The sequence below is a fragment of the Sapajus apella genome, unplaced genomic scaffold (assembly GCF_009761245.1).
Source record: "Sapajus apella isolate SASKATOON/1434 unplaced genomic scaffold, GSC_monkey_1.0 scaffold15, whole genome shotgun sequence".
Classification (NCBI taxonomy): domain Eukaryota; kingdom Metazoa; phylum Chordata; class Mammalia; order Primates; family Cebidae; genus Sapajus; species Sapajus apella.
This window is the reverse complement of record NW_022436955.1, coordinates 31896984-31910761: the sequence shown is the minus strand read 5'-3', so window position 1 is coordinate 31910761 and position 13778 is coordinate 31896984. Positions and strand designations below refer to the sequence as shown.

General features: G+C 58.9%; 1 protein-coding gene across 3 annotated transcripts in view; it reads right to left on the bottom strand.

Annotated features, from left to right (window-relative positions):
- Positions 1-3387: 3387 nt before the first annotated feature.
- Positions 3388-13778, bottom strand: part of ZC3H18 (zinc finger CCCH-type containing 18) — a 67189-nt gene continuing 56798 nt past the window's right edge. For all 3 annotated transcript variants that reach the window (XM_032284662.1, XM_032284663.1, XM_032284664.1), the window contains 10 exons: positions 13063-13254; positions 12149-12274; positions 11471-11575; positions 10811-10954; positions 10317-10382; positions 8245-8405; positions 7905-8104; positions 7221-7317; positions 4705-4801; positions 3388-4242 (listed from right to left, as the gene is read on the bottom strand). In XM_032284662.1, coding sequence (XP_032140553.1) covers positions 4041-4242; positions 4705-4801; positions 7221-7317; positions 7905-8104; positions 8245-8405; positions 10317-10382; positions 10811-10954; positions 11471-11575; positions 12149-12274; positions 13063-13254 — 1390 coding nt within the window. In that variant the 3' untranslated portion in view covers positions 3388-4040. The remainder of the gene's footprint in view (positions 4243-4704; positions 4802-7220; positions 7318-7904; positions 8105-8244; positions 8406-10316; positions 10383-10810; positions 10955-11470; positions 11576-12148; positions 12275-13062; positions 13255-13778) is intronic.

The window sequence follows — 13778 nt, the reverse complement described above, 5'->3', positions numbered from 1 at the left end:
GTGTCAGGACCCCCAACCTCTGCATGCCAAGCACAGCCCCGGGGAGGAGGCTGGGCCCCTCCCTGGCTCTGGCATCTTCAGGGGCCTTGCCTGGGCTGAGACCTTCGAAGCAGCCCCTGGGCCCTTCTCCTGCCACAGAGGGGGACCCAGGGAAGCCTCTTGGGAAACATCCCGAGGGGCCTGCAGCTGGAGCCCAAGACGTTTTGTGCAAACCCTGACAATTTACCACGCTCAGCCTGGCCAGGCCTGGTCTCCCCAGCGCTCCATGTTTCCGCCCGACCTGCCCAGATGTGGCTTGGGGTTCGGGCTGCAGGGCTTGCCAGATGGGGGATCTTGAGGAGGGAGCGTTGGAGCTCCTGCGGTCCATGACCCCTAGGCTGCCTTCATGCAGGGTTAGGGGGATGCACAAGCTGATGTCAGTCCTTGTCCTCTGCTGGGAGCCCTTGAGCAGTGCGAGACCTGCTCAACCATACCCAAGAAAGAGACGAAGCGGAGGGGAGGAGCCAGTGGGAATGGAGGAAGAGGCCAGGAAAAGAGGGGAAGAGGGAGATGCCCTCCACCTTGGCCCGCTACTCTTGCTCCCATTCCCAGGGGGAGCTGGTGACCCTCCCTCCTGGCACGGGGCACAGGTCTGCCACATGGCCACACACTGTTCCCTGGGGTAGGACCTGGTCTGCCTGAGGAAATAAATGGCTGGGTGGATAAGTTTGGAAGGAGGGATCCAGTGGGTGGGGGCGGAGGGAGGGAATGAGTGAACAGAGGGAGAGGAGTGCCCAGGCACAGGGGTGTCCTCCCTGTCCCCTGACCCTCGGCTGCGGTCCCCCATCCTACACCGTGCCCAGGGAGCAAGGAAGAAGGCAGACCCCCAGTAGACTCGCTCCAGCCAGCCTTCCTCCTCTGACCTGGGCGGCCTTCTTCCCAGCGGCCGTCGCCCCATCCACGCTCCGCTTTGGCTCTGAGGTGGGATGGCTGGACCCTGGGGCACGGGCTGTACCATGGGACAGTGCCAGAGACCCGTCACCCCACCTTCTGCTGGCTCCTAGTGCTGTCCCGGGGGTCGGAGGGCCTGGAAGCCACGCCTAGGGGACTGGAGGGACCTGCAGGCTGGGTGGGGTAAGGGGTCCCGTGGGCGCAGAGGACGGGAGGACCCAGGGCGGCCGGTGCTCCTGCGGGTGGCTGAGGCAAGGGCAGAAATAACTAGGTTGGGCAAGACTGGAAAAGTGGCAGCAGGAAGGCTGGAGGGCGGGCCAGAGGTGGGGACCCAGACAGGCCGGCTCTCGAACCACATCCCGGCCCGCCCCCAGCAGACCACGCCCCAGGACCCTAGTCGGCCTATGCAGAGCGAGGGGCCTCAGACAAACGCAGAGCCAGAGCCAGACGGGTCAGAGGCAGCTGAGACCCCAGGACCCGCAGCGAGGGAGATGCCCTCTAGATGCAGGCAAGGAGGGACCCATGGCCAGGAGCCCTTTAGCTGCCCTGAGGAGCGGGCGAGAGAAGGGGCGAGGCGGCGGGGGGGGGGTCAGGGGCACTGGGCAGAGAGGAAGCAGCTGGGCTCTGCAGGGCCTTCCCCGAACACCATGGTGCAGGTGCACAGCAGGTCACGCGCAGCCAGCTCCTACAACCGCGTAGGCAGGGTGGGGGCACTGCTGGCCCAGCGGGGGTGCAAAATCATCTTGAGAGGGCCCCTCCCTGTGGCACGGCGACCCTCCCCATGGGTTTTCCCCAGCAGGAGTGGCCTCATGGGCCTCAGCCTCCCCTGACACGTGTGGGCCCCTCTAGGGCCGCCGCCTCTCTCCATCCTCCTGCCCACCCAAAGCCCCGCCAAACCGGTGGGTGGGAGTGTGGCTGTGGAGGAGGGGCTGCGGGCAGAGGCTCTGGGGCACCCCCTGGGAGGGGGCTGGAGGGCGGGTGCCATCGTTGCCAGAACCCCACACAGGCTTTCTGGGCACTGCGCGGGGAGCCGAGCACGTGTGCGCCAACCACCCGGAGGAGGATGTCCCTGGAGGGCGTGGACGCCCAAGGATGCCCATCACACGGCAAGGCTGTCCTTCCCAGCTGCCTGGCTGAACGCCCTCTCCACTAGACCCCACGGGGGCAGTCCCCCTCCTGGAACAGGCCCCTCTGTACTGGCGTCCAAGAGCTCCGGAGCCCAGGGTCTGCTGCCACCTGCTGCGTGTTGAAACCGAACTCCAGACTCAGGTGCCCAGGGCTGTGGCCGGAGGCTGCGCAGCCGCAGAGGGGCCTCGCCTGGCCCTGGTCCCCGGGGGGGCTCTGGTGGGCTCACCTGTCCGCTCCTGGACTTCAGAGACGCAGTCACTGCAGGCGCTGGCTCGAGGTGCCCCACACGGGGCAGAGTGCATCTCCTGGCCTCCAGCCCTGGTGGTACAGCCCACAGATGACAGGCTGGCACCCAGGGTGGCCTGGCCCCCAGCTCTGTGGCCTTGAAGGCCACCCTTTTCAGAGAATGGAAATTCCCTTTGCACCTGGCTTTGACCTGAGAGCAAATCGGGTAAGCCTCAAAAAATTGGCCCAACACAGGATCCAGGCCATGATGAATTGAGTGGGCTGTCATGTGGGAGGGATGTGGACATCAAGCGGGGAACAGTCCCCTCAGGAGCACACGGGCGGGTCTGCAGTGCTGGCTCACATGCAGCTCCTCTGCCCACACTCGAATTGCCATTTAATGCAAGGGGAGAGTGGCTGGGAGGCAGGTCACACCAGAACAGAAGTACAGGTGGCTGCCTCCCTCAGCTTCAGCTTGCGGCCCTGGGGGAGGGAGCTCGCTCGCTCTCAGGGCCTTTGTCCCGAGCCTCATGTCAGGCAGCAGATGAGGGACACGGGTGGGCACCAGGCCTCGGCGCCACGCCGTGGCTACCTGAATCTGATTAAAGGAGGCCTTGGAGTGTGCTTGGGAGGCCTCTGCTGGGGCACAGGCCTGTGGCTCTCAAGATGCAGAACAGGGAGCAGCAGTCGGGGTCCTGGGAGCTCTGCCTGTGGCCCCTGCTATGGAACGGGGCATCACACTGGGGGCTGGCAGCTGGCCCTGAACCCTCGGCCTCCAGCACCATGGCCTGTGCAGGGAAGGTGCCTCCACCTCACGGACCAAGGAAGCCCCAGCACAGCCCAGGGGGAGCAGCATGAGTGCCAGCCCAGCCCCACAAATGGGGGAACTGAGGCACTGTGCCGGCCCCTCCTCCCCCACCTGCCGGCTGGGTCTGAAGGCCGGACCTGCTCCAGGGTGGGTCCTTGGGGCAGGTGGTGGGGCATGAGCGTGGCCACACCCTCACCCTCCAGTGGCTCCCGAGCGCCGGGCTGAGTGCAGTGTGCAGCAGAGGCAGCCCCGGCTGCTCGTGGGCAGAGGGCACACACACCACAAGGGCAAAGACAGCTGCTTATCAAAATATTTTATTTTAGGAGACCCCTCAAAAAAAGACCCTCCACATTAGACAGATGCCCCAACAATACCCTTGGTCTTTTTTTGGTCTTTTCTGTATTTTTTCCTTTTTAAATCAACTAAAACAATTTGATGCTTAAAATAAAAGACAGGAAGTATTTCCTGATCAGACTTTAGTCGAGAATATATATATATTTTTGATCCGGGGGCGGGTGAGGAGGAGGAGGTGCCACCAGTGGTTCACGAGGTGTTCGGTTTCTCGGCTCAGGAGGAGGCCTGGCTGCCTGGACCCGGAGCCAGGGACCCAGAGTGGGGGCTCCTCGGGCCTGACTGGGGCCAGGGAAGAAGACGGTGGAGGAAGAAGAGACGGCGGGGCTGGCGGCTGGGGCTTGTAATTTACATGAGAACCGTGCTGGTCACTGGCGCTGTGGGTGTCTGTCTGTCCGGCGGGACTTCTGCTCTGAGGAGGGAGGCTGGGATTCAGCGGCATCATTTCCTCTGTGGCTTCTTTTCCAGCTGAGAAACTTTTTTTTCTTTTTTACTTTTTAAAAAGAATCACAGCCAAAATAAGACATTAACTGCAAAATCCAAAATGGCTGCGCTTACCCTATGTATAAAAACACGTCCAGTCCGGTCGGGGCGCGGCCTATGCTTTCCCGGGGATCTTGGCCCGCTTGCGCGCAATAGCGTCCTCCACGGCTTTCAGCTGCTTCAGCAGCTCCTCCCGCCGGGACAGTGTGCTGGCCTTCCCTGATTTGGTGCTGGCGGCGGCGCTGGGATCCGAGGCTTTGCCAGGCACGCTGGTGACCTTGCTGGAACTCTTAGACTGGGGTGACAGCTGGCGCTTCCTGGAAGCGGGTGGGGAAGACTGTGAGCCTCGTCTGCAGGTGGACAGGGCAACGAGGTTGTCCTCCCTGTAGGGGAGCTTCCACTGCGCCCTCATTGGCCACCAAGACAGGTAGGGGCTGATGCTGCCACAAGCAGGCCTGGTCCGGCCCCGCACAACCTGCTGCTCTTCTTCCCACCTCTGTGCCCAGGGCACTCTGTCCGAGGGCACTGGGAGCAGAGGGCAGCCTTGACCAGGGCAGGAGTGTGTTTGTGGGGATGGGGCTGCCCTTCCCTGCCGCTCACCCTGTCTGCTCAGCAGAAGCTGGAGTGACGCCTCCAGCCTGGGCTGTCCTCTTGCCTTCTGAACTAAGCGGAGCCTCGGGCCTGGCTCAGGGCTGGCCCTGATACTGCTGGCCTCCCCGAGGGACAGGCTTGGTCTAGCCCTCCCGGTGTGGCCAGGGCACAACCTGGGTGGGACTCACCTGTCAGATGGGGCTGCAGGAGCTTTGGAGTTCTGGCCTCTCTGCCGCTCTGGCTTCGGGGAGCCCAGTCTCCCACCTGACTTCCGGTCCCGAGAACCTGTGTGATAGGTACAGAGTGAGACCACCTTCCTGGTTTACAGGGGATGCCAGGGACCCACTCCTAAAGCCTGAGGCTGCTCAGTTCACTTCCTTCGTTTTTTTTTATTTTTTTATTTTTTATTTATTTTTTTTGAGACGGAGTTTCGCTGTTGTTGCCCAGACTGGAGTGCAATGGCACGATCTCGGCTCACCGCAACCTCCGCCTCCTGGGTTCAAGCAATTCTCCGGCCTCAGCCACCCGAGTAGCTGGGACTACAGGCACGCACCATCATGCCCAGCTAATTTTTGTATTTTTAGTAGAGACGAGGTTTCACCTTGTTGACCAGGATGGTCTCGATCTCTTGACCTTGTGATCCGCCCGCCTCGGCCTCCCAAAGTGCTAGGATTATAGGCGTGAGCCACCGTGCCTGGCCCACTTCCTTCATTTTTATAAAGAGATGAAAAGGCAAGAGCCAAGCAGAAGAGAAGAGAGACGTGGGCACCAACACATCTGGAAACGAGGCTGAGGCCAAACCTGGACTCCAGGTTCCACCGAGCAGCCACTATCTCGCAGAAAGACCAAACTTCCTAGCTCTGAAGAAACTGATCATGTGGGTCTTCAAATATGGAACGAGAAGAAAGACATGGCAGTGAAGAAACACAAGCAAAGCCGAGAGACCAGGAGTGTTTCCCTCAGACACTGTCGGGATGAGAGAGGCAGGGAGGGACCACTGGCCGGCACAGGCCCGAGGCTCGAGTGAACCAAGGTCAGCAGGACCCCAGTGGTCCTGGCTCTGACCCCAGGCAAAAACAGCAAGGCTGTTCCAGGACAGCTGCACAGGGCACAGGCCCTGGGCTTAGAGACAAAGGAGAGCAGTTCCCCTTCCTACGCCTGACAAGCCTAAAGGACCAGTTGGGAAGGGGTCTGGAAGCCCCTGCCTGTTCCCTTCGTCTGGGGGTGTCTGTGCCTCTGCTTGGTTTGTGCTCCACCCATCAAAGCCAGCCAGGACCATCTCCCTATCTTTCCATCTGGGCCTCGGCTCTTGGGGTGAGGTCAGGATGGCTGGGGGCGCCCGAAATCCTTTCAGATCTACGTGGCTCAACAGTAACACGGACACTGTCTGCCCTGTCACTGAGTCCTCAGGAGGCTGGGAGGGTTTCCAGAGTGCACAAGGCATGAGGGTCCAGCGGTCTCCTGTCAGCCAGACTTTATAACAATTTGCAAAAATAGAAAAACCAACACCATTCCTGCTCATTTGTTTTGGAAAATATGTTTTTTGCGAAAATGGCATGAGTGTAAAAAAATACAGTGGTTTATTACTGTTATTTTTATTGATTTAGTTATTTTTTTTTTTTTTTTTTTTTTTTTTTGAGACAGAGTTTCGCTCTTGTTACCCAGGCTGGAGTGCAATGGCGCGATCTCGGCTCACCGCAACCTCCGCTTCCCGGGTTCAGGCAATTCTCCTGCCTCAGCCTCCTGAGTAGCTGGGATTACAGGCATGTGCCACCATGCCCAGCTAATTTTTTTGTAGTTTTAGTAGAGACGGGGTTTCACCATGTTGACCAGGATGGTCTCGATCTCTTGACCTTGTGATCCACCCGCCTCGGCCTCCCAAAGTGCTGGGATTACAGGCTTGAGCCACCGCGCCCGGCCATTTTGTTTTTTTTTTGAGATACAGTCTCACGTGATCTCGGCTCACTGTAGACTCTGCCTCCCAGGTTCAAGTGATTGTCCTGCCTCAGTCTCCTGAGTAGCTGGGATTACAGGAGCCCACCAAGCCTAGCTAATTTTTGTATTTTTAGTAGAGATGGGGTTTCACCATGTTGGCCAGGCTGGTCTTGAACACCTGATCTCAAATGATCTGCCCACACTGGCCTCCCACAGTGCTGGGATTACAGGCGTGAGCTGCTGTGCCCAGCCTATTACTGTTATTTTTATTATTTTTGTTTATTTATTTTTTGAGACAGGGTCTTGCTCTGTTGCCCAGGCTGGAGTGCAGTCGTGCAATCTTGGCTCACTGAAACCTCCACCTCCTGGGTTCAAGCGATTCTTGGGGCTCAGCCTCCTGAGTAGCTGGAGTCACAGGCACCCACCACCATGCCTGGCTAACTGATGTCTTTTATGAGAGACCACATTGCAACATGCTGGCCAGGCTGGTCTTGAACTCAAGACCTGAAGTGATCTGCCTGCCTAGGACACCCAAAGTGCTAGGATTACAGGAACGAGCCACCATGCCCAGCCCTGTTATTTTTAAACAAATATTTAAATTTTTTTCTTAGTTTTAGTTTTCAGTACCGTAAATATTGACAGATACAATCTGTAAGTCAGACGTTTCCTGGGCCCTCCCCATACTTGTTAAGAGCGACGGGGTCTGAGACCAGCTCCCCCGCATTGCCAGGCTCCCCTCTGTCTGCTCCCTAGGGGCTGGGAGGCTCACCTCGGTCTGGGGATGTGTTGGCCCGCTTGGCTGGAGGAGGGCTCTGCCGGTCCTTGTCTGACGGTTCATAGCGCTTCCTGCTTCCTTTATCAGCCGCCTGGGACAAAAGAGGCCAGTGAGGATGACCGGGCCAGGAGCCAGGAGCCGTGTCCTCGCCCCAGAGGGGTCATCGCCAGCAACCTGCTCTGCCCCCAAGGATCCCCCCACACGCCTGTGAGACCCTGTGGCCCTGAGTGAGGCCTCCATAACCCGGACCAAGGGCACCCCCACTGTGCACTTGGGGCCGATCATGTTCCACAGGAAGCACCCTGTGGGCTGCTCTCCTCCTCCCATGGGGGCCACTCTAGGAGGACATGGGATCCCTTCAAGCCAGGCCTCTCGCCCTTCCAGCAGAGGGCAGAGGACAGACTGTATTGCAGGGAATGGAGGCCACAAACACGGAGAGTACCCCCTCTCTGTCCAGAGACACAGGGAACATGCTCTCTGTTCACAGAGGCGCTGGCAGCACCCGACCCTCCCAGGATGCTCCCACTTCCCGGCCCAGGCCCACATGTGATAGGCCGTACCGACACCCGTATGGCCCACTGGCCCTCACTCAGGCTCCGTTCCCCAGGAGGAAGCTCTCAGGAAGAAGGACCCCGGCCTAGATGCTGGGGCAGCCACCAGTAGGGCCCTTGCCCTCACCTTATTCAACAGTGTCAACTTGATCTCCTTGTGGGCAACAAATGTGCCCTGCTGGGGCTGCCCAGAGGGGGCCTGCTGGGGCGTCGACGGCTGCTGGGAGGACTTCCCCCCTGCTGGAGGTTTTGCAGATTTGGGTGGTTGTGTGGATGAGTCCCTTTTCCGCTTTTCCTCTTTAACACCGTCTTCTTTCTTAGATTTTCCTGCCAAAAAATCCAGAGTCATGGAGGTGCTAGTGATTTTCCCGTGGCCACACCAACAGCCAGGCAGTCTGTGCCTATGTCGTCCTCCCCCCTCCGCCCCTCCCCAAGCTGCTTCCTGAAAGCACCAGAGCCCCAAGTACCTTTCTCCTTCCTGGTCTGGGCTGGGGCCGGGGACCGAGAGCTGGCTGAGGACACAGGGCTGGCCAGGTCTGCGTACATGTCCTCCGAGTCCACACTGTGTGCAGAGCTGCTGCTGGACGTGGCGCTGGACACTGAGGAGACACTGCTTACGCTCAGGGACCTGGACACACAAGAACATCTCGCCACAGTCCAACCACAGACTGGAGGGAGGCGCCGGCGGGGGCCCCATGATCCGCTTTTACCCAGTGTCCATTTATGGACTATGTACCCACGGAGTGTGCGACACTGGGGGTACTTTGGGGAGTTCCAGGGCTACACAGTAGGGGACATCCCCATGGCTGTCAGGCTGCTTGTTGGGAAGGGGAACAGGACTGAGCCTAGCCAACAGTGGCAAAGGTGGAACTGAAGCAGAGTCCCTGGCTTAGACACCTGTGACCAAAGGGAGACTACTTCAGCCCACAAGGAAATTAAAAACACAATGAGCGACTGCAGTCTCAGGGAATGCCTTAGGAAAACACGGCAGCCGGACAGAAACAGCAGGTCTGCGGCTCCTCCGGTGCACACTCGACGTGGACGTGGACACAGAGCACACAGGACGGGCACCTGAGTCCGCCTCATCTGCTGCTCAGGAAAACACAACCACGTCTCCCGAGGGTGTTGAGAATACATGGGCAAGATTCGTGGGCCAGGCGAGGGGGTTCCCAAGGGGAGGGATAAGAGAACCAATGTATTTTTTTTCTTTTACAAAAGTCAGGTCTTTAAAACATTTCAGACCTATGAAGAAACATTTTAGGCCAGGCGTGGCGGCTCACGCCTATAATCCCAGGACTTTGGGAGACCAAGGGAGGAGGATCACTTGAGCCCCCAGGAGTTTGAGACCAGCCTGGACAACATACCAAGGCCACGTCTCTCCAAAAACAATATAAACAAATAATAAAAAAAAAGTCTGACAACTATATATAAACCACCTGCTACCTAGAAATGAGAGTTCTACATAAGGAATCTAAAGACGGATTCAATACTGTCTTCTTTTAAAACAACTAAACCTCAGAAATCCTTTTTTGAGACAGGGTCTCACTCCATCGTCCAGGCTAGAATGCAGTGGTGTGATCATAGCTCATGGCAACCTTGACCTCCCAAGTAGCTAGGACCATAGGCCATAGGCACACACCACTATACCCAGCTAATTAAAAAAAATTTCTGGGCTGGGTGCAGTGCCTCACACCTATAAGCCCAGCACTTTGGGAGGCCAAGGCGGGGGGCGGATCACCTGAGGTTAGGAGTTTGAGACCAGCCAGACCAACATGGTAAAACCCCATCTCCACTAAAAATACAAAATTAGCTGGGGTGGTGGAGCATGCCTGTAATCCCAGCTACTTGGGAGGCTGAGGCAGGAGAATGGCTTGAACCTAGGAGGCAGAGGTTGCAGTGAGCCGAGATTGCATCATTGCACTCCAGCCTGGGCAGTAAGAATCAAACTGTCTCTAATAAAAAAAAATCTTTTTCTGTGGAGATGATCTTACCATGTTGCTCAGGCTGGTCCTCACGTCCTAGGCTCAAGCAACCCTCCTGCCTTGGCCTCCCAAAGTGCTGGGATCACAGGTGTGAGCCCCGTGCCTGGCCCCAAATCTTTCCCATGTATTCTCTGACATGTTTTTTATTGGCTTCCTCAGTCCCTCAGGCTGGTTCCCTTGCTGGGGTGTGACAGGCCCTGCAGGCCCAGCCTCTGCCTCTGTTGGGCTGGAAGCTGCCTGCTCCTCCCCAGGTGCCGGGGAGGTGGGCATCAAGTCAGCAGGGTGGAGGCCCCTGCTCCTGACCTGAGCACCCTCGAGTCCGCAAGCTGTGTCGCGGGGGGGGGGGATCTCCCTATCACATGAGTCCTGGCCCATTTTATCGTCTCATCAGTTTCGACCACAGCCTTCCACGGCATCAGGGTGACTCAGACCCAGAGGAGCCCCAGAGTTGGCCCCAGCCTGCCTGTGGGAGACTCCCCATCCCACAGGCTGGCTTCTTCTGGGGACTTCCTGTCCCTGCTGGGGAGGGAGACACAGGCACAAGTGACGGGAATGACCTGGATCGGGAGCTGGAGCCACTGTAGCTGCTGCCGCTGCCGCTGCCACTGCCGCTGATCGTCCGCCTGTAACACAAGCAACAGCTGGGCTCACGGGCACGGCCTCCCCTCCCCACCAGCAGCCCTGCGAGGTGAGGCTCCAGACTGGCCTTGCCACCGACTTGGAAAAGGGCCTGGGCTATTTTCCTTTAGGCAGTGTTTCTCAAAAATGCACTCTCTCAGGGACAGCACCTCTCAGTGCAGACAGGGGTTGTGGAGGGACGGCCGGTGATCCCTGCTACGCTGTCCTTTCCCCTCATGCTCCAGAAAAACAGGCTCAGAGAGGGAGCGGGACAGGTTCCCAGGTCAGGGCTCACTGGCTGCTGCTGCTCTGCTGGGGGGTGCCTCCCACCACCTGGCTCTGGACCCTGACACTCCTGATTTCCACCAGTGCCATCATCACGGTGGCACCAAGGACACAGAAAGCCGTAGGCCCTGGAAGCAGGAACGCTCACCTCCTCGGGGGGGTTCTGGCTTGCCGCTCCTTCCTCCTGGCTTCCCGGGGGTCTCCTGGTTTGGTGGGCTCGGGGACAGGAGCAGTGGTTTTGGTGGCCTGTGGTGGGGCTGGAGGCGGGGCTGGCTTCTTCACTGACTTCTCTCTGTGAAACAGGGAAGCTTGGGCAGGGCAGGGCTAGTGGACGAGGCCCCACTGGCCCATGTCCCCTTTAAATGCACCCGAACCTCAGGGCACGACACTGCATGCCTGTGACGATAGGTGAGCAGGCTGGTGTCTGGACATGGCTCCCCACCGATCAGTGGCAGAGTGCTTGGGAATGGCTTCAAAGCCCCCAGCAGCCCTTCCAGGCTCCCCTAAGACAGGCAAGAGCTGCAGACACCAGGGAGTGAGGAGAGCAGACTGAGAGAGAGATCCCGTGAGAACACCCGGGGCTGCTGCCATGTCCCCAGGGGTCTGGGGGGAACACTGCAGTGCAAGGGCAGCTTGAGAACAGGGGCTGCGCCCAGTGACCCCCAGCCCAGTTACCCTCTGCGGACAGACCCCCGAGGCATCCTCATCTCTTTGGTCCCAAATGCAATTGAGAGATAGAGACGGAAGGAAGAAGCTGCAGCTTCTGGAGGCTGGGCCGCCAGGACCTGCCCACAGGCCGGGGACTCACCCTGCTTTCCCAGGCGGTGGGGCCGGCTCCCCCTTGGTTCTGATGGAAGGTCTATGTGGGGAAGGTGTTGGGGACGGGGACGGGGATGAAGAGAAGGACCGGGACCTGGGGGAGTGAACAAAGGTGTGAGGAAGGGCCTGGGGGTGTTTCTTCACCAGCCCAAGGCCACTGAGGACCCACCCAGACCCATGGAACAGGCCACAAATTTCCACGTATGGGCCTCAGATTGAACTTCAGTTCTGCACCTATTCTGTCCAGAGCAGACTGGAGTGTGGAAGGTGTCAGCACCCACTGGTGGGTCCTCTGAGAGGCATGTGCCATGTTCACGTGTGTGCAGGATGGCAGGGGACAGGCTCCTTGGCAGCGGGGCATGAGCACGGCTCCCTCAGAAACACCTGCAGGACAGGGCTGCATCTGGCCCCTTCCTCGGCCTGTCGGGACTCAACTTGAGGGTCTCCGGCTGTCACTCTCAGTGACAGCACCATCTGCTCCAGGACGAGGGCCCGCAAGGCTAGTGTTTGGTGGGGGACACAGGACCTGACCCCTGGCCACCATAGTTCGGCTGCCAGAAGGGGCTTTCGGTACCCCAAGGAGCTACTGGTACGACGTGAGCCACATCCACAGGCGCCCACGCTGGCTGCACCTGCTGAGGGCCCCGGACGAGCCCCGGGGACGAACCTGGACCGGCTTCCTGAGAACGAGCTGTGTCTGGAAGAGCGGCTGGAGTAGGAGCTGTAGGATGAAGACCGGGATCGCGACGGGGATGAGCCGGAGCCAGAGTAGGACGATGACCGAGAAGATGACCTGGGGTGGGCGGGAGGGAGCGTGGCAGGCGGTGAGAGGCCCTGCCATGCACGCCCTGTGCTGAGCTGCTGCCCTCCAGTGCAGACCTGGACACACAGCCGCACAGGCGCACACAGCCTCTCCCAGACACTCTTCAGTCCCATCCCTCCTCAGTGGAGAACGGGGTTTAGAAATCAAGACCTGGACATGGCGTGGGCCCACTGTTACTGGGTGACTGCCTGAGTGGACAGAGCCGGAGTATGTGCGCTGACCCAGCTCACTTGTGCCATGTGTGTACATATCTGTCCATCTGTACCCACTGTGAAGCCTGGCCTCCCACCCATATCTCCTGTTCTGATGGAGTACCGTAAGGTCCACCCCGGGCCCTTGCTTTCTGGGAGCCAGGCTCTCATGGCCCGAACCACTTCCTGTGTGTTGAGACCAGGGCCGCACGCGGAGGAGCAGAGCTGCAGGCCCAGGTCTGCGGAGGAACAGATGGACTCGCCGGCCCAGGTCTGTGCGTCCTCCCGCACCCAGGTGCCCCTCCCTCCAGCGTAGCCTGCCACTCCCTGGGAGCAGTCGGGCTCAGTCGCCAGGGTCCGTGCCCCCTGTGGGGTCGCCGTGTCAGTCCTGCTTGGCACTGGTGCTCTTTGCTGAACGTATAAACGCTGGGTTAGTCCCACTGACTGGTCTTCAGGCAACGACGGCACAGCAACAGCGGGTCCAGGGTGTTCCCGACCTGACCCAGTGAGGTACACAGTGTTCAGCTGACGGTGTGGAGGAGCTGACACACCACGAGCCCTCCTTACCTGGAGGAATTGGAGGCAGAGGCTGATGAGGCTGACGTTTTCCGACGCCTTCGAGCCCGGCTTGGGGAGACCGACACCCCGAGTTTCTTCTTGGGAGACTTGGATCGGCGCCAAGGGTCCTTCCACTCATCTGCTCGCTTCACCTGTGGCCCCGTAGTGGTGGCCTCCTTCTTTGGTGGCTCAGCTTGGCGGCTGAAAGCATAGAGGCGTTACCAACTTTCGGTCCACCTGCCCTGCTTTGTGGGTGACCGCAGCGGGGGAGACTATCTCATACCTGGCTTATTTAAGGATCGCCAGAGAAACAGGGGCATACAGGGGAAACCAGACCACTTGCAAAAGTCATCATCACACGCACGAGACGAGCAGAGTTCTCTCCACAGTCTCGGCTCCAGTGTCTTTCAGGGGAACACCCCGATTTCTCCTGAACCAGAATGGCAGTTGCTGGGCATGGTGGCTCATGCCTGTAATCCCAGCACTTTGGGAGGCCGAGGTAGGTGGATCACTTGAGGTAAGGAATTCAAGACCAGCCTGGCTAACATGGTGAAATCCAGTCTCTACTAAAAATACAAAAATTAGCCAGTGTGATGGTGGCAGGTGCCTGTAATCCCAGCTACTCAGGAGGCTGAGGCATGAGAATCGCTTGAACCCAGAAGGCAGAGGTTGCAGTGAGCCAAGATCATACCACTGCACTCCAGCCTGAGAAACAAAGTGAGATT